Below are 21,119 nucleotides of genomic sequence, written 5' to 3'. Positions count from 1 at the left end.
CATCTAATGCTTAGAGATTCAATTTTAGCTTTATCATCATAGGAATCCTTGGGCTTTATGCCTCTTTCCTTTGCCTCTTTTTTGGGCTTTATATGCCTCTTTTATGGGCCATCTTGCCTCTTTTGTGGGCTTTTTTTTTTTTTTTTTTTTTTTTTTTTTTTTTTTTTAATATGTTTTTATTTGTAAGTTATCATAATTCACAAGTATTAAATCATAAACAATTGAAAAGTGATTAACCTAAAAATATAATGACAGTAATAGAAATATTATTTAATATCAAAGACATACTACCTAACCAATGAACCCACTAAAGACAGAAAAATGATACAAATATACTCTACTCCAGAACAATCAACACAATATCAGATATCCCTGACCCCCAACACCCTATTTCTGAAAAACTACATGAGCATTATACAGGTATATGAAAATCAAACTAGATAATTCTCTACCCTAAAGTCCATTATTTTTCTAAATGTTAATTCCAAGTGATTAGGATCAAACACCTTATTATTATGTAGACATTTGAGCCAGGTAGCCCAAACAAGATTCCTGTATTCGGAAACAATAATCAAGTTAAAGTTATGTATCATTTTATTTTTTAGTTTTGGCAGCTTGTTTAAAATAATAGACAAGTTAACATTTACATAATTGCCACAGTTTGCTTCCAATAGGTCCATTACAGTACTTCTAACTTGAAGGAATAATGGACATTCCAAATACATGTGTTTTTCGTTATCAGCATTTTCAAGGTGGCATAATATACATTCACGGTCATTTGCCCGTCTTCTAACCATAGGGGTCATCCCAAAGATAAGTCTATATTTTTAGATGCGTGAAGTCAACACAGGGCATTAGCTTTTTTTCTTTTTTTTTTCTCTCGAAAATTCCATCATGGAATCGATAATGGGTTAATTATACAGCTGAGCAGAAATACATGTGAGTGTGTGTGTGTATGTGTGTGTATGTGTGTGTATATATATATATATATATATGTATGTGTATATATATATATATATATATATATATATATATATATATATATATATATATATATATATGTATATATATATATATGTATGTGTGTATATATATATATATATATATATGTGTGTATATGTGTTTGTATGTGTATATATATATATATATATATATATATATATATATATATATATATATATATATATATATAAATGTGTGTATATGTGTTTGTATGTGTGTGGGTATATATATATTCATTCACTCATACAGTTCGATAAGCCACCGCATGTATACAGTGAGCAGGTTTACTATATAAACAAGTGTAATGTACAGACAAGATTCACCTTTACCTTTATCTATTCCTTATTCTGTTGAACTGTTGGGGCACCACACATGATCTCACGACCATCTTTCTCCATTCCTTTCTGTCTTTTGCCTTGAATAAAATCTCTTTTAATAACAATACCGTCCATTCTTTACAACGCTTACGCTGTCTGCACCTCTTCTTGCCTGGTACTGTTCCCTGAAGGAAGGTTTTTGCGAGCCCTGGGGTCCTTGTGAAATGGCCATACAGTTTTGCAAATTTTTTTTTACAGTGGTCAGCAGGCAGGTCGTGGAGCCTAATAGCCGTGTCATCCTATTTCTAAACGTTCGTTTGTTATTTGGTTTTTGTAAGTGATATCTAGGATCTTTCTGTATCATCTCAATTCCATTGCTAGGATCTTTCTGTATCATCTCAATTCCATTGCTAGGATCTTTCTGTATCATCTCAATTCCATTGCTAGGATCTTTCTGTATCATCTCAATTCCATCGCTATGATCTTTCTGTATCATCTCAATTCCATCGCTAGGATCTTTCTGTATCATCTCAATTCCATCGCTATGATCTTTCTGTATCATCTCAATTCCATCGCTAGGATCTTTCTTTATCATCTCAATTCCATTGCTAGGGTCTTTCTGTATCATCTCAATTCCATTGCTAGGATCTTTCTGTATCATCTCAATTCCATTCCTAGGATCTTTCTGTATCATCTCAATTCCATTGCTAGGATCTTTCTGTATCATCTCAATTCCATTGCTAGGATCTTTCTGTATCATCTCAATTCCATCGCTAGGATCTTTCTGTATCATCTCAATTCCATTGCTAGGATCTTTCTGTATCATCTCAATTCCATTGCTAGGATCTTTCTGTATCATCTCAATTCCATTGCTAGGATCTTTCTGTATCATCTCAATTCCATCGCAAGGATCTTTCTGTATCATCTCAATTCCATTGCTAGGATCTTTCTGTATCATCTCAATTCCATCGCTAGGATCTTTCTGTATCATCTCTATTCCATTGCTAGGATCTTTCTGTATCATCTCAATTCCATTGCTAGGATCTTTCTGTATCATCTCAATTCCATTGCTAGGATCTTTTTGTATCATCTCAATTCCATTGCTAGGATCTTTCTGTATCATCTCAATTCCATTGCTAGGATCTTTCTGTATCATCTCAATTCCATTGCTAGGATCTTTCTGTATCATCTCAATTCCATTGCTAGGATTCTCCTCTCTAGTTCTACAATCCAAGCATCCAAGATTCGCAAGCATAGCAGAATGCGGTCTAGACCAGGAAACGCATCAGTCTTCATTTAGTGCAGAGACCTATGCCTTTGTCTTTCCAGATAGTTCTGATATTTGCAAGTGCTGCTGTGGACTGTAAAAAATCTGGCCAGTAGTTCAGGTCTGGTTCCTTCGTCTCACACTTGCCAGATTTTCGACTACGATTCAAAGCCGTGTTGGGTGTCGGTCATATTGTGTTTGTTGTCGGCCTTGATTTTCATACCATATTACTTTATGCTGCGGAAGTCTAAGAGCATCAGCAAGTCACCTAGCTCTTCCTCTGTCCCTGCCTGACCATCGGTGTCGTCTGCAAAGCGTAAATTAGTAATTCTTCTACCACCAGTGATGGCATTACCTTCGTAACATTCAAGAGCCTCCGTCTCTATCTTTCAGGTGCCTGACATAAGTGGGAAGCGTGGTCGAGAGGCCAAGTGGGCTTGAACTTGTCTTGGCTACCTAGAAGGGGGCTCGAGGTTCGACAACCGACTTGGGCAGAGTTGTGTTTACTGAGCGCCTAAAGGCAGCACGGAAAACCAACTCCTAGATCCCCCCTCCTCCCCCAACTGGTCCACAAATGAGATTGGACCAAAGCGCTCTGAGCATGCTATAAGCATGAAAGTAGTGCTATATAAAAGCTATAATAATAATGCTTGGATAAAGTATAACGATAGGTCGTTGTACTGGCAACATGACACCCTCGTTATCCTTAGGCCATAGAAACAGATGACCTTTAAATCATCTGCCCTATAGACCGCAAGGTTTGAACGGGGTACTTTTTTTTTACATACGTATAGTCCATGTCTAGATACACATTTGTGAGAAGAAATATTGTGTGTAAATTAATTTGTTAAAGAGTTACATTATGATTTCTTTTGATTTATTTGTCGTCTGCTTGCTCCGTTGCCTAGAGTTGTTGTTCTTTTTCTCCGCAATGATATAATGGCGGGTCTGAGTGCATTGCCTATAAATCCGTACAGAAAAAAAAGTCCGTTATTTTTTTTTTATTTTTTTTTTTTAAATCTTCCCTGGGGGGAGGGTTTTTGTGATTTTTTATGATTAATTATTATGATTGATTGTTATTCTTGCTGTTTGTATTGTTAGGTTTTATTGTTGCTGTTTTTTAATGAGTTCGGGGTCAAAGTTCAATTTGGTTGTCATGACAAATAACGTTGTTGTGGTTTTCACTTGGGTGGACATTGTCTTTGTGGGGGGCAAGTGATCTAACTATTTAAGCGATACATCGGTATTGCACTCTTTTTTCCTTATAACTCCTTATGAATGTACACCATCCAAGTATGGTATAGTCGCTTCATAAATTGGCCAATTGAACTCCTACAATAACTGAAGCAATCAATGCCGCTATATGAGGTATGGGGCCCTTTATAAGTCCAGATAGTGTATGTCATTACTAAATATTTCTTGGCTACCCTAAGCTAAAGCTTATTTAAATCTTGGCCTGCAGCTAATAGGTTTCAAATTATAATTATAGGCCCTAATTCTAAGTTGGTCAATGAAATAAATATCAGTAATCATTAGTTGGCCATTTAAATAATTATTTTATCATAATCATTTTTTTTATTTTTGAGGCATTCTATCAACATCATAAGTTGAACACCTAATGGACCATGATGAGTTGGCCAACTAAGCTGGTCAATTTTATTCAGATCCTAAGTTGGCAAATCATTGTAAAATTACAATCTGGCCAATCACATTCTCATCTTAAGTAAGTCAAGTGTTTACATCATACGATGGCCAGATATTCGCATAATAATGTGGCCAGATATATTTATTTCACTCTAGCCTTTGTAAATATTGTTTGGATCTAGGGTTTAGAATGTGTAACACATATTTTGTTGCCTCGATACGCACACACACACAGAGACGCACACATACAACTTTAATATCATGGTTTGTCCATACCATTCGATACATTCGTGAGGTCAACTTGGGCTGGCTGTGGAAACATTTATTCAAGTGTTTTTTTTTCTTTATCATGACATTGTTGTGGCTTTGTGCTTGGAAAGTTGTAGTGCAGTATAACAAAAAAAAAAGTATCGAAGAGTAATCGTATCGATATTTCTGTTCATTAAATACTAGGGCTTTTGCGATACTTTATCGACCAGCTTTGCAAATTATGCACGACTATAAAATAAAGGGAAAGGCGATCTCGATCTGCTAGTTAAAAGATTGTTCCTATTAGTAGTATCGATTCTGCCACAGAATTGAAAACATATTATTTCACGGCCCCCCCCCCTGGGTCAGGGGGAGATAATTATTTATTTAGGCTTGTGTTTTTTTCAATATTTTTGTCAACCCTTAAGAAAACTAAAAAAAATTCTAGACACTAATTAACTTTTTTTTTATATCTTTCGCCTTGACCTGTTTTATAGTCTGTTGTACCGTTGGGGCACAACACATGATCTGATAACCGTCTCTTTTCATTCCTCCCTATCTTTTATCTCCACGAGTACATCTCTAATGGTAGCTTTACTTATGACAACCCAAAATGGTAGCTTTACTTTTGACAACCCAAATGGTAGCTTTACTTATGACAACCCAAATGGTAGCTTTACTTGTGACAACCCTAATGGTAGCTTTACTTATGACAACCCAAAATGGTAGCTTTACTTATGACAACCCAAAATGGTAGCTTTACTTATGACAACCCAAAATGGTAGCTTTACTTATGACAACCCAAAATGGTAGCTTTACTTATGACAACCCAAAATGGTAGCTTTACTTATGACAACCCAAAATGGTAGCTTTACTTATGACAACCCAAAATGGTAGCTTTACTTATGACAACCCAAATGGTAGCTTTACTTATGACAGCCCAAATGGTAGCTTTACTTATGACAGCCCAAATGGTAGCTTTACTTATGACAACCCAAATGGTAGCTTTACTTATGACAATCCAAAATGGTAGCTTTACTTATGACAACCCAAATGGTAGCTTTACTTGTGACAACCCAAATGGTAGCTTTACTTGTGACAACCCAAATGGTAGCTTTACTTGTGACAACCCAAATGGTAGCTTTACTTATGACAACCCAAATGGTAGCTTTACTTATGACAACCCAAAATGGTAGCTTTACTTATGACAACCCAAATGGTAGCTTTACTTATGAAAACCCAAATGGTAGCTTTACTTGTGACAACCCAAATGGTAGCTTTACTTATGGCAACCCAAAATGGTAGCTTTACTTATGACAACCCAAATGGTAGCTTTACTTATGAAAACCCAAATGGTAGCTTTACTTATGACAACCCTAATGGTAGCTTTACTTATGACAACCCAAATGGTAGCTTTACTTATGAAAACCCTAATGGTAGCTTTACTTTTGACAACCCAAATGGTAGCTTTACTTTTGACAACCCAAATGGTAGCTTTAGTTTTGACATTGAAATGCAGGCTGTTTTGTTGAAACCCATTATCCATATCCCGCCAGTAAATGAAGTTTCTTCCTGGATACAACAGGTCAAAGACACGATCTGCTTTCCAAAGACTGGACCTAAAACTAATTAGGTCACGGGTTTCCGCGTGATCAGGATGTATGTTTTCATTGGTTGATTTAGCAGAAGCATCAAAATGACTTCCTTCCATTGCACGCCTGTTAATTTTAATGAAATAAGTTTCAGAAAATTTTCAAACGGTCTAGTAGGCAGACGTGAACAAAATCAGTCAAGCAAAACAATTCCATGACGGATGAATTGGTGTGTAAAATTGTAAAATTGTTGTGTGTTTAGATGCGTCTTTGAAAATGTGTGTGTATGTAAATGTGTGTGTGAACAAGTGTGTGAATATGTTTTTAATAAATGTGTAAAGAAGCTTTTGGAAACGATCTACAATACAATCACAATGTTTAGGAACTCTGCATGCAAAACATACAAAATAAAATCTCTACTAAATTCCAGTGCGATCAGGTGAGTTCTCATGACGGGCTACACTTGAACAGAATCCTCTTGAATATTAAACGCAGCGATGGGGCTGTCTTCATTGCCCTTTAGCTTAAAACAGCGGCGCATCGTGTCAATGTAATTCTTGGTATCCTGCACAGTCCATTGAAGCAAAGGGCTTCGTCTTTCATTTTCCTGGTCTTCCAATGCAATCACGTGTTTCAGTTTCAGTCATGTGTTTCAGTCTCAGTCATGTGTTTCAGTTAAGTGTTTCAGTTAAGTGTTTCAGTTAAGTGTATCAGTCATGTGTTTCAGTTAAGTGTTTCAGTCATGTGTTTCAATTAAGTGTTTCAGTCATGTGTTTCAGTTAAGTGTTTCAGTCATGTGTTTCAGTTAGGTGTTTCAGTTTCAGTCATGTGTTTCAGCTAAGTGTATCAGTCATGTGTTTCAGTTAAGTGTTTCAGTCATGTGTTTCAGTTTCAGTCATGTGTTTCTGTTGAGTGTATCAGTCATGTGTTTCAGTTAAATATTTCAGTCATGTGTTTCAGTTAAATATTTCAGTCGTGTGTTTCAGTTAAGTGTTTCAGTCATGTGTTTCTCTTCAAGTCTACCAACAGCATCGTAATGTTCATTTTTATCGCGGCATTGAAACTCGTTGTCGATAGATAAAAAAAATTTCGTATGTTTAAACCTTCTTAAGTTGCACATTTCCATTTTCCTTTCAATGTTCACGTCATTATTTATACAACCCATAATGCTTTAAGTAACAACCAATCTCCCTATAAAGCGCAAAGGTGTACTACTTTTTCAAGATAATAAAGTGGTTGTTAAAGTGGTTGACGCTAGTTGCATGTTTTTTGCTTATTTCTGACCGTGAACTTTTGAACTCAGATCTTATTTAACAGTAAGAAAAACAGTTCCGTTGTGTTTTGTCTACGCCCCCCCCCCACACACACACACGAGTGCTATTATTCCACGAACTGGAATTTAGTTTTTAGAAACTATTTAAACGCGTGTCGTTTAAGATGTTTTAAAATAGTCGATGGGTCAAACCAGGACCGGACTCTGACTTGATAAACAGCGCCAAAACAGTTGCGTGAAAACCTTGTCTTAACTTTCCCATATACCAAGCTTTTTTCAACTCACTCTTAGTCTGTCTGGTAAAAAGTTTGTGCATGTTATTTCTCCGACACCCAATCTCTGATCATGCTGAATTTGTGCACTATTATTTCTTTTACCTGACAACACAATAATCAATTAAAAAAAATAAATTAGTTAATTACCTATTGGTAATTAATTATTTTGTTTGGTGGCTCGAACAATGGAAGGAAATAGTACTTGACGGAAGTGCTGGTTTATGCTGAATTAGTCTCTATTATAGGTCGCCTTTTCATAGTAAGTTTAAAACAAACAATACATAACTCTATGATCTTCTATAGTCATAAGCACCCAACTAGCAGAGTGGTTTAGTACGTTGGCTTGAGGAGGCGTGAGTAATGATTTCGAATTCAGGCCGTTCCGCTGTTTAAAAATGATTTTTTAAAACTAATTAGTAGTATTACTGTAAAATTCACAAAGATAACCATTTCTTTCTTCCTCCCCCCCCCCCTTTCCCATTTTCCCAACTGGTTCTGCGAAGTGATAGGAGCATGTTGTATTGAGATAGCTAAAAGCATGAAATAGCAATAAACATTGGCAAAAATTTTATAAATCGCAGAGATGTATTGTTGTTGGTCTAAGTCTATTATAAATGTAATGACATGACCTGATCCAAACTATTTGATACATTTACACTTTGTATAGGCCTAAGCTTGGATTTTTTAAAAAGTATTTTTTAAAATGTACTTATTGGTTTATGTTCTTTGAAGGAGTGCTCCAGCTTTCTCTTTCGGACGATACATGACGTTTTGACGCAGTCGTTTTGAAAGCCCCTTTTGTTTTGATGTTTTCCCCTCTCTCTGACAAATAAAAAAGTTGTCGCCTGGACTTATCCTGCTCTCAGCTCTAACTTTAAAAAAAAAAGTTGTCGCCAGGACTTATCCTGTTCTCTCCTCTAACAAATAAAAAAAAAGTTGTCGCCTGGACTTATCCAAGCTGTCTGTCTTTCTCCCTCTCTCTCTCTCTCTCTCTCTTCTTTCTTCTTTTTTTTTCTCTCTCTCTCTCTCTCTTTCTCATTATCTCTTTCATTTTCTTTCTCTTTAGTTCCTCCTATTTCTATCTATTGTTATCTTTCTTGACTCTCTTCCTGACATGCTTTCTTCTCCTTGTTCTTTCATCCACTCTTTCTTTCTCTCCTTTTCTGAAGAATCACTTCCTGTTTGGTAAGAGTAACCATTCCATTCGACACACACACACACACACCCGGTCTCCCCGCCATTAACTTTGGAAAGTGCCGATGACCTTTCCACTCTCTCACGTCTGCTGGGTGACCATCAGTTATCGAAAACACCTCCCAGTCAAGAGCATATCAATCAATTACCAGATCGATCCCGCCAATAACATGGCCACAATGACCATATCAAAGTGATTTCATATTCGATGAGATTTTTTTTGTTTTGTTTTGTTTTTTTTGTTTTAGTATCAAAATATGCAGTAAACAATGACGTCACGGGGTGAGTCTGACACGAATAGCTGTAGACACAAAACTAAAGTGCTGATCCAGTGGATGTTGTTGCTGTTGTTGTTGTTATTTCTGTTGTTGTTCAAAGGACACTAACAGTGAAGAAATAACACTCTGTTACCTGGATGAAAAAAAAATGGCGCGATCGTCTGCAAGCCTCCTTTTTTGGAAATATATGTCAATGATCCAGTTGATGTAGTTGCTGTTGTTTTTGTTGTTTCTGTTGTTGTTCAAAGGACACAAAGAGTGAAAAAATACATGTATGAAAACAAAAATGGCGCGATCGTCTGCAAGCCTCGTTTTGGGTTAATATATGTCAATGATCCAGTTGATGTAGTTGCTGTTGTTTTTGTTGTTTCTGTTGTTGTTCAAAGGACACAAAGAGTGAAAAAATACATGTATGAAAACAAAAATGGCGCGATCGTCTGCAAGCCTCGTTTTGGGTTAATATATGTCAATGATCCAGTTGATGTAGTTGCTGTTGTTTTTGTTGTTTCTGTTGTTGTTCAAAGGACACAAAGAGTGAAAAAATACATGTATGAAAACAAAAATGGCGCGATCGTCTGCAAGCCTCGTTTTGGGTTAATATATGTCAATGATCCAGTTGATGTAGTTGCTGTTGTTTTTGTTGTTTCTGTTGTTGTTCAAAGGACACAAAGAGTGAAAAAATACATGTATGAAAACAAAAATGGCGCGATCGTCTGCAAGCCTCGTTTTGGGTTAATATATGTCAATGATCCAGTTGATGTAGTTGCTGTTGTTTTTGTTGTTTCTGTTGTTGTTCAAAGGACACAAAGAGTGAAAAAATACATGTATGAAAACAAAAATGGCGTGATCGTCTGCAAGCCTCGGTTTGGGTTAATATAACAACTCGAGAGTGACAGTGTTTAATTTTGTTGGACCACTTCAGTCATAAAGCTTAAACAACTATGGTTTATCTCGAAGAGCGTTGATGGCCAAACTATGACCCAGGGCCATATCCTGCCCGTGAAATCGTCCTATCCGGCCTTTCGAAATTTCTACATGCAGATTATTGTGAAGCCCACATACATCACAGGTATAGGTGGCGCCACTGTCATAGAGCGGTTCTTGACGTTCTTGTGACTGCAAAGCTCTGTTCTGGAGAAACACTCTCTCCCACTTCCGGTAAAAGTGACGTCTGCTTGGAGTTTAGAGAAGCCAATCTTTGTCCTGTTTATTTTGTTAGTTTTTTCATTCAGGGCCGACGCCATGTCTGCATTGGGATTTAAATCTGTTCCTAATAAATTGAACCTTTTTTTTTTTTTACCTTTACCTATCCCTTAGTCTGTTGAACCGTTGGGGCATCATGCAAGATTTGTCGACCATCTTTCTCCATTCCGCTCTGTCTTTTGCCTTAGTTAGAACCTCTTTCAATGACAGACCCGTCCATCTTTTAAGTTGTCTTCCCATCGCTTTCTCTGACTGCCTATCTATACGCTGTTTCTATCAACTGTCTGTCTCTGTGATGACTTTCTAATTGTTATTGAACAACAAACATCTAATCAAAAGTAACAAACTCTATTTAATACCAACCTTAACAGGGGCGTGACTCAAAGGGGGGACATTCATGATCCACGACTTTCACACGCCCACCAAAATCCTTTCACAACACTGTCCCTAAGAGATTGACCAATGGTCATGCTGGCGGAAATATTGTAGCTCATCAGGGCTTCAGGCGCCACGCCCCCTTTAAGACTCGTATGACTTAGACCAAAAAAAAAACGGACTATTTACTTTTATTTAATTCACTCTACATTCTAAAAGCTTATGAAGCGTCATATTCAGGTACAGGTACCCATTTATGTTGACTCTTTTAAAGACCCTGGACCATAATTGCACAGCGAGTCTGTGACGCATGAGTTGACTTCATATCACGTGACTTCCGGGTACGTCACGCTGTTGCCACGTGATGGCACGTATTCTTTAAAGCGATTTTGTTTCTTTCATTAACCCCCGTTAAATCCTCAAACTCGTTAATTAAAACCGGCTTAAGACAGAGAATGTTATTTGAAGAAAAAAAAATAAAATTACTTTGTGTTGAGATTAATTGTATTGATCCCAATGAACGAGACGCGATAAGTGATCCAAGTCTAGAGCCTTTCAATAGGTCTTTAGATCAATATTGTCGTTTTTTGTAAAATTGTAAATAGTTCTGTTTTCAGTTTATGCAGTCATACTAAGTCTAAGACTTACGATTCTTGGGTAGTTCTACTATTCGGTCATTTAAGCTTTCCGATATTTGGAGTCACACTTTAGATGCGAATTGCATAGATGTATGGAGAGAATAGTGTGCAGGCGCTAAGTTAGACATCATGTAACAGTTTTAAGGTCTGCGTACAATAGAGTGTATGGGGCGCGGTGGCTGAGTGGTTAAGCTCTCAACTTTCAAACCTGGGGGTCCTGGGTTCGAATCTCGGTAAAGACTGGGATTTAGAATTTCTGGATTTTTTGGTCGCCCCTGAGTCCACCCAACTCTAATGAGTACCTGACTTTAGTTGGGGAAAGTAAAGGCGGTTGGTCGTTGTGTTGGCCACATGACACCCTGCTCGTTAACCGTGGGCCACAGAAGCAGATGACCTTTATATATATATATAATCTGCCCCATAGATTGCTAGGTCTGAAGAGGGAACTTTACTTTTTCTTCACAATAGTGTGTGTGTGTGTATTGAGCGTCTACCTGGGCTTTTAATGTTGTACATTATTAATCGTATTGTTCTATCTCTGCTCCTATGCTGAAGCATTTGGTACGCACCAGTGTGATGAACAGAGGCATGGACAAGATGGCTGACAGCTCATTACGGCTAAGTAGGTTGATCAACAAATGCCTGAGAAATATCCTAAAAATACACTGGTATGACAAAGTAGAAAACACCAAACTGTGGGAGAAGAGTGGACAGAAAAATATAGAAGTGCAGATCTTAGAGAGGAAGTGGAGATGGATTGGTCACACCGTTAGAAAAAAATACCAGCAACAGAGCTAGGCAGGCCTTAGAGTGGAACCCCCAGGGAACAAGACGAAGAGGAAGACCAAAAAGAACATGGCGGCGCAGTGTACTTGAAGAAGCAGAGAAGACCGGGAAGAGCTGGGACACCATCAAAAAGCTAGCAAGAGACCGTGGAGAGTGGCGTGTTGTCGAGGCCCTATGTTCCACGAGGGACTCAAAGGAGTGATGGTGATGATGAAGTAGATTGAGAAACAGAACTCTAGATAGGTTAGAACCGTCTGAGTTTTAGAAGGGCTCATCGCCAGTGTGGTCTTATCTTATCTTATAAAATACAGACTTTACTTTAAAAAAAAAAAGATGATTTCGTCTACGCGTCATGCATGTTAGCCAATGACTTAAATTCTGCCAAGTCACTGGGTTTCCTGGCTAGCTCAGGCAACCCATTCCATGCTCTAATAGCACCAGGGAAGAAGGAGCATTTGTACACATTTGTCCTAGCATATTGGACGAGGAATGTGTTTTTGTGAGTATTTTATTTGTTCCATTTCCATGATTAAATTTTGTTTTTGTATTTGAAGATTATGGTTAAGTGTTTTATGTATAATTGCTACTTTACTTTGAAGTCTTCTGTCCTGAAGGCTTTCTAAATTTAGTGATTTTACTAAAGGTGTTACTCTAGTCAAATGTGAATATTCGTTTGTTATGATGCTCACTGCTCTATTTTGTGTCTGTTCCAGTTTCCTAATGTTTTCTTGGTCAGCGGGTGAGAAGCAGTGTAGGTTGTCTGGTCAGGGGGAAGTCTTGTGAGGAAACTGTGGAAAGGGTCGTTCCTGTTAGTCGAAGACATTCCTGGTAGTTTATGTCGAGTATCGTTCTGGAGACAGCGAGAAGAGAGCAACACTTCCTGTGCTCCTGTGTTAGTGGCAGGATAGCGAACCCTGTAGGAACGTTAAGATATGGGCGGCAACAGTGAACCTTTTATGTTAGTGAAAGGCAGTGGCGGTGACAGTGAACCCTGCCGGCCAAGAGCTCAATGGACTCATAGTCAAAACATTTTTATTTATTCCGATCGTCTCACACCTTGTAAATAAACAAAAATCATCTCTATACCTTGAACTTACGTTGAGTGTTTGCCGTGCTGGGTATAAAATTCATAATCTTTTTACAGTTATATTTAATTATTTTTTTTTTTGGAATTCACGGTATTTATGTCATTCGTTTAGAGTTTAAACCATATATTTCGTCATTAACCTAAATCCACTTCAGTATTCCTTATGCAGAGAAAATAATCAATTCAACTTAAAATTAATAGGCCTACATTGATTTACAATGTTGACAAAGGAGCTTCCCTTTATAGAAAAGCTCTATTCAAGTTTCATAGAACCTGGGACATGGTCACGGATCTCACAAAAACGTCTCTAACGATTTACCTAGAATTTTAACAGCTGATGTATATCGCTGAGAAAAGAGTCACTAGCTCGTTGGCCACACCGAGAAAACTGTAGTTTGACCGTTAAAATTTTTCAAAGTAACAAAAAAGAAATAAATTTAAACTTGGTCATCGTGGGGTCGAAAACCTGTATTAACCCTGTTTTTAATCTCTTCGTTTGTGATGAGATCTTTGTAGGTGAAACATGGGATATTTCTGTAGCATCTCAATTCCATTGTTAGGATCCTCCTCTCAGCGGCATTGAGGATTCGCCAGAATACAAGAGTATGGTCTTGACCAGGAGAGCATCAGTCTGAGTTTGATGTCGAGGGCTGTGCCTTTTTCTATCCAGATTTTTTTTTTTTTAGTTTTGCAAGTGCTACTGTGGTCTGTGTAATTCGGACCAGTGGTTAAGTTTGGTTCCTTCTTCTGAGATATTAGCTCCAAGGTTCCAACTGCAGACGATTTTCTTTAAGGAATTCCAAAGAAAGCAGCAGTAAAAGCAGCAGTAAAAGCAGCAATAAAAGCAGCAGTAAAAGCAGCAGTAAAAGCAGCAGTAAAAGCAGCAGTAAAAGCAGCAGTAAAAGCAGCAGTAAAAGCAGCAGTTTCTCATCGTTGCACTAAAGGAGGAGGGTCCTGCCCATGGATCACTGAAGAATCAATTTCAATCACTGATTAGCCAACAGGACTTCTCAAGGCTCTGCCTTACACTACACGTAATTGTTTTAAGTTTTCTGTTTTATATTGTATACAGGCTGGAGGCGTTAAAGGAATTATATTATTATGAATAATTTTTTTCCCAAGGCTGCAGTTGTCCTGGATGGATGTTTTGCAATGCCTACTTCGTCGGATACAAATGTATTTTGGATTCTCTATCAAACACAGTAGTTTGATACAAAGTTTAGTGAATGATTGTGGAATAGAATAAAGTACAATGAGGATGTTATAAATATATGATGAAATCAACTTTAAATTGGTACAATACTACAGATTTAAAAAATGAAAACTTAAAATGTTATTGCATCTTATAAATAACTAACATTACATACTGGCTACGCCCGTCGATCTGTTCCCAGGCTTATGTGTTATTTCTTTTTTGTTATTGAAAATTTTAGTATGAGTTATCTCCCTCCTTCCCATACCTGCGGCTGAAAATATCTTATTTCCAATCAATGACTATTCTGCTGTTTTTCATTTCAGTTCTTTATGGCAATATTTGATAGGCTCTATGATATTTTGGGGCCAAGCTCTTTTTTTTTTACAAAGCTTATATCAACTTACTCTGTCCGAGATCCTTTGTTAAAGAAGGCCTGAACACTGACCTGTAACGTCACAACCTGTGGGCAGTTTAAACCAATAGCTCATTGCCACGTCGTACTGACCTGTTCAGGTCTTCTGTAACGAATGGTCTCACTACGTCCGTCCGTCCGTCCGTCCGTCTGTCTGTCTGGTAAAAATGTTTTTGGCTCCACGTTATTTCTCCCACCCCCACACCCAATTCCGGATGAAGCTGACAAAAAAAAAATCAATTTAAAAAAAAATACCAATTAGTTCATTAACTATTGCTAGTTATTTATTTTGTTTGGTATTTCGAACAATGGAAAGAAACTTGAATGATAAGTTGGTATAAGTGGAATTAGTCCCCTTTACGTTCGTAGAAAGACAAGTTTGTAAATAACTATAAAACCTAGTTTCATCAGCAGTTCCCTGGCGAAGTGGTTAGCGTGTTTGCTTGGGAAGGTTGAGGATGCCTTAGCCATCGAATTCAGGTCAATCAATTTTTTAAATATAAATACATTTTAATAACTTATTTATAAACAACCGGCCATAAAAAGTTGATACGAAGATTGACTGTAACGCTTGTGATATTGTTATCCAGAATTTAGAAAAGAATTCAGTGTCAATGTAAGTGGAAATCCCAAGTAAAATATGGAAAAAAAAACTTAAAAAAAAACAACAAAAGTGTTGAAAATTAGTGCCAGACTGAATCTTCTTCTTCGTTCTCACAGAGTTAATATAATAGTTAATATTTGTAACTACTCATGTATCTACCGTGTAAATAACCTTCTTATCTTATCTTCTTAACCAAAATAATTGCAACAAAAAAAAAAGAACACTATGTCTTGTAGCACTGCGGATCCTCTTTCAGGGTGAGACCACTTAACTCTTTCTCTCCTAACTGACGATACCAGCGTTGATTCCACCAGAATGTGGTAAATAATTACGGAGAGAAAGAGTTAAAAAAAAACAATCAGAAATAATTAAAAAAAAAAGATAAGACCTGAAATTATTTTAGTTGACAACAAGAATCTAATTGTTTATTTTTTTTTAAATATTGATTCTTGTGTTGTCTCAGGTAATAGAAATAATTGTGTAAAATTTCAGCTTGATCCGAGATCAGGTGTGGGAGAAGTTACGTGTGCAAATCTTTTGACCAGACAGACAGCGTGAGCTGATATAAGCGTTGTAATTAAAAGTATATGTATCAATACTGCACAATTTTTTTCCTTTATTCGATATCAAACAGAATAATAAATTGACACCAAAATAATTGACTAATTGGGTATTTTGTTCATTGATTCCTGTTGTGTTTGGTACAATAAGTAATTGTTTCAAGTATCAACGTGATCGGAGAATGCGTGAGGGAGAAATAGCGCTTACAAATATTTAAGGGAACTAAAGCCAACAAATTTAGCCATATCTTTAAATACTGAAGGATTAGTTTCCCTTGTTGGTATAAAAAAATTAATTACCAGTAGTTAATTTACTAAGTAGTTAATTTTTAAAAAATTAATGTCTTTTCTATGCCGGTGAATAATTTTGCGAAGTTTCAGCTTGATACGAGAATGGGTGTGGGAGTAATAACGTGCACACACTTTTTACCAGACAGACAGACAGACAGACAGACAGAGTGAGATGCTATAAGCTTTGTAAAAAAAAAAGTATTTAAAATTAAGGTGCTCTTGTATAACAACAAACACACTAACCCAAGCGCACACACACACGCACACGCAGAAATACAACCACTCACACTGAGTCTCACACACACACACACTATTAGGTCGCATTGATCATCGCACATCCAACAATGGAGGCGGAAGAAAAAGGGCGGGAAAAAAAGGAATAGCCTCCAACACAAAAACGTCGTGAAGTGACACTCGTTTCCGTCAACAATGTAACACTTTCGCGCCGAGATTACCCCCCCCCCCCACACACACACACTACCACCCTCTTTCTCGACTCCCTAGAGACGCCCCAGCGACCGCCCCAGTGCAATGATTGAGTCTGAAACAGACCCACTTTCGTTTTCACCCGCGCATGCCCAATCCCAGTGCAATCGAATCTCTCCAAGTCAATCAGAAAATCGATAACTCAATCAGATAATCGATAACTCGAAACGAAAAATTCCCGCTCTCCGGTTAAGAGAAAAAACAATAAATGATTTAAATTGGCAGACGATTGATACAGAGATGAAAAGAAAGATGGACATCTCATAATTCTCAAGTTTTAAATGTATTTTTTCTAAAAATCCAGACGATTGATACAGAGAGAAAAGAAAGGGACATCTCATAATTCTCAAGTTTTAAATGTATTTTTGTAAAATCGATCACTCAGTGAGTATTGACTGCGAATCGACTATCATCTCATCACATTTTTGGAGGCAATCAATCTCTTAATGAGGTCAACATTATCAATACTCTGTAGAGCCAGCTCACCTTCACCTTTCCTTTACTCTGTATGATAGTTGGGGCACCACGCAAGATCTTTCTCCATGATATCATCCATTTGCCTTGGGGAGAATCTCTTTCAATAACAGGCCGTCCATTCTTTTATGCTGTCTTCACATCGCTTTCTTTGTCTGCCTCTTCTTTTTTTTTCCTGCTACTGTTCCTTGATGGTAATTTTTTGCGAGCTTTGAGGACCTTATGATATGGTCATAGAGTTTTAGTTTGCGTTTTTTTTTTCCAGTAGTTAGCTGATCATCCTGGGGTCCAATCGCTGTTCAAATCCTGCTTCTTATCCCTTCGTTTGTGGTGCGGTCTTTGTAATCCACATAAATACGATTAAAGTTATCGCACCTCTATATTATCAAAGCAATACTATGGGCACAACATGGCCTAAATTGTGCCGATGTGCCAAAACCCCAAAATATCAAATATTATATCATATTTTCAAAAGTAGTTTTTCCCATAAGATAAGAATACATGAAACTCAACAACTTTGATCGGAAGGCTGGATGAGCAGTGGCGTAGCTAGGGTGGGGGAGGAGGGGGGAGAATTTGAAAATCCCCCGGGCCTCCACTTAAGGGGGGCCCCAAAATGAGCGTTTTTTACATTAAAAACTAATTATCACGCAAAAATGCTGGTGTCCCCAAAGAGGTCAAGCCCCCGGGCCCCCAAACAAGAAAAAATTCCTAGCTACGCCCCTGTGGATGAGATAGTTATTTATGAAGTAGAATGCCCAATATTAAATGAATAGGTGATACAGCTTTTAACCAACCTGTAATCCACAGAAACACACCGCTGTTTGAACAGAACAGCCCTGTACGACCTGTTGAAAAAAGCTGTCGTGGACAGCGAGATAGTCTACTACGTAGTGGAGAACAAGACCCACCTGGACAGGTGGGACTTCAGCGGCGCCTTCGGTTTTGTCGTGTCGGTGGTGACCACCATAGGTGAGTACCAGATATAACGCTTATATAGTATACCCAGAGGTGTAGCCAACCCCCTGTTCAAAGCGCCCCACCCAATGCGCCCTTGTCATCCTCTCTTGTTGATGGTCGTTGACTTATAGCACCAAAACTGCTGGCGGACTATTAAACCGCTGTAAGTGTATTATATTTCAACATATAAAACTTGAATAAACTTGAATAAACTTGCATTAACTTGAATAACTTCTTGGTGAACTATTATTGCAATAAATAAAAAAGCTTTCAACTTCAAATTCAACTTGAGATGAAATGAAATAAGCTGATATTTAAAAAACTCCCAATCATCATCATCATCATCAATATCCATTTGAGTGATGGCTTGAGAGGCTCAAATCCTCTCTTGCAAAAGCCCTGGACAGAAACCCTGCTGTCTTGCGTAGTGTGTAAATGTCCCCATACAGGTTGGGAAGTTTTGGTTACCCAGACCTGTCGAGGCGGAGATCAGCAAGTCTGGGGCTGTCAAACAGAATATGAGGCACGGTTTCCTCTTCTTTCCCACAGTGGGGGCATCTTGAATCACAATAAAAACACTTTGGCATCCTGGAGTCGCCTTTCTATCTTTACATAGATTATGACAGAGCCGCTTATCTTGCGTTATTCTATAAGACTAACAATTAAATGTTCCCTTTCTTCGTATAAAAATTAATGCTCCCTTTCTTCATATAACACATAATGCCCCCTTTCTTCATATAACAATTAATGCTCCCTTTCTTCATATAACACATAATGCCCCCTTTCTTCATCTAACAATTAATGCTCCCTTTCTTCATCTAACAATTAATGCTTCCTTTCTTCATCTAACAATTAATGCTCCCTTTCTTCATCTAACAATTAATGCTCCCTTTCTTCATCTAACAATTAATGCTCCCTTTCTTCATAATCATAATGGAAACACACACTTTTTTTTTTTTTTTTACATACGATTGAACTCTAGAAAGTCGAATATAAAAAAAAAACAACAACGTAGAGTTCATTCTCAATGTCTTTTTATTTATATAGAAAATTGGACGCGGGGAGTACATTTCAAAGACAAATCACTGTCTTAATTGGAATGAAATCTTGGTCAACCTAAAATATATCCCTTTAGTCCTATTCTACACATAAAGTTACTTTTTTATGACCGATGGCGGGAAAAAAAAAGAAAAAGCTCAAAAAATTGTTAGGTCAACTAAATGTATGTTAAAAACTAAAGAGCTACTAACACGAGCGATTAGTAGCCTAGACTATTTTTACTGATGGAGAACTTGTTTAACACGATTTGGTTTAAGTTTCCGAATTTTAATGACTGAATAAAAAAACAACAATAATAATAATAATAATAATAATAATAATCTTTATTATCCGTAAGGAAATTTGTCTTACAATTTGTGCATTACACCAAACAAAAAACATTATAACTATAAGAAACCAAGCAAAATGGTATAAAAAATGCTTCTTTTTTAAACAAAGCTTTTTTTTTTTTCAAGAGAAAGCGCCACACAATGACTGCCGCATCGCTCAAATTTTGTAAATAAATAAATTTGAAAGTGTAATCTTATCTTTAAAAACTTGAAGTTAAACGTTTCCAAAAAACAATTTCTTCCATTTACTAAATGAAGAATGTAATTACGACTAGGTCATGTTCATTGCTGTGAAGGAAGCCAAGCTTAGAGATAATGGAAGGACAACTCGAAAGAAGATTTCATGCAAATTCGCTCAGCCATTACTTTTGTTGGTACTTCAATTTGTAAATTCCCGTTTACGTTCTTTAATCAATACAAATTAGTAAGAGAAAAAAAGAAAACAAAGCGATATGAAGACATGTGGTGACGATATGATTGAAAAGCGCGGGAATACGTCAAGAGAATTTGTGGGAGAGATGTGGAAATAAAAAAAGACAAATTTGAACAATGTCAAGGACGCCATACTGAATGATCGCTACTGCCAACTAAAGAATCAATATCATTTTATGCTGCACTCGACAGGAGCTTAGACATTTGATGCTACGATGCTGAATAGTGCTCAGAGATTTATTTAATGGCTTGTTTAAATACTTCGCAATACTTCTGCATTCATTACACCAGATATACCAAAAGGTTTACTATTTATGACTGTACCTCCATGTTTGAAGCTCTTCATCCATTTTTTTTCAACCTCTTTCAATCTCAATGCTAGAAAACGAAAGTAAAAAACTCAAGCCGCTTATAATTTCCCCACTTAGAAAAAACTTATATCGCGTGATGCATTAACCGTATAAATAATTTACCTGATATCTCCCCTCCCCCCTTTTACAAAAACCGGATTATTTATTCAAGCAATATCTAGTAAGGAAATAGATCTAATTGTGGAAATATCTCTCTCTCTATCTATATCTATGTATCTGCCTGTGGCATTTTACTCCTCGAGAGACGATCTTTTCCCTTGTGTGACTAAAGAGGCCATTCCTTGATACACAGCTGTCTATCTATCTATCTATCTATCTATCTAATAATAATAATAATAATAATAATAATAATCTTTATTATCCGTAAGGAAATTTGTCTTACAATTTGTGCATTACATCAAACAAAAAACATTATAAATATAAGAAACCAAAGTGTACATTCACACCAGACTCACTCATAATTTACAAGTGAGAAAGTTTATACCAGATTGTTCTTATTTAATGATTTGATTGCCAGGGGAACAGGGGAACTGTTTGTCTTTGCTATCGGTGTCTTGTATCTCTTTTGTGATTGTAAAATCACAAAATCCTGACACAAAGGGTGATTCTTTATTTCGAGGATCTTGTTAGCTTTTTTATAGATGTTTGTCTCAAACAACTGCCCAAATGGGGTTTGTTTTTTTCCAATGATTTTGCCAGCAGCATTTAGGATTCTATTAAGTTTATTTTTCTTTTTAATGCTCAGATTGCCATACCAGGCAGTGAT

At 37.0% G+C, this 21,119-nt stretch overlaps 1 protein-coding gene across 3 annotated transcripts in view; it reads left to right on the top strand.

Annotated features, from left to right (window-relative positions):
- The window catches only part of LOC106054507 (potassium channel subfamily K member 16-like), a 135,623-nt gene that overhangs the window by 50,668 nt on the left and 63,836 nt on the right, over positions 1 to 21,119 (top strand). For all 3 annotated transcript variants that reach the window (XM_056022690.1, XM_056022689.1, XM_056022692.1), the window contains exon 3: positions 18,013 to 18,174. In XM_056022690.1, coding sequence (XP_055878665.1) covers positions 18,013 to 18,174 — 162 coding nt within the window. The remainder of the gene's footprint in view (positions 1 to 18,012; positions 18,175 to 21,119) is intronic.

Source organism: Biomphalaria glabrata, chromosome 3 (genome assembly GCF_947242115.1).
Source record: "Biomphalaria glabrata chromosome 3, xgBioGlab47.1, whole genome shotgun sequence".
In the NCBI taxonomy this organism is placed as follows: Eukaryota; Metazoa; Mollusca; class Gastropoda; family Planorbidae; genus Biomphalaria; species Biomphalaria glabrata.
The sequence above is the reverse complement of the archived record's forward strand: the minus strand, read 5'-3'. Positions and strand labels throughout refer to the sequence as shown.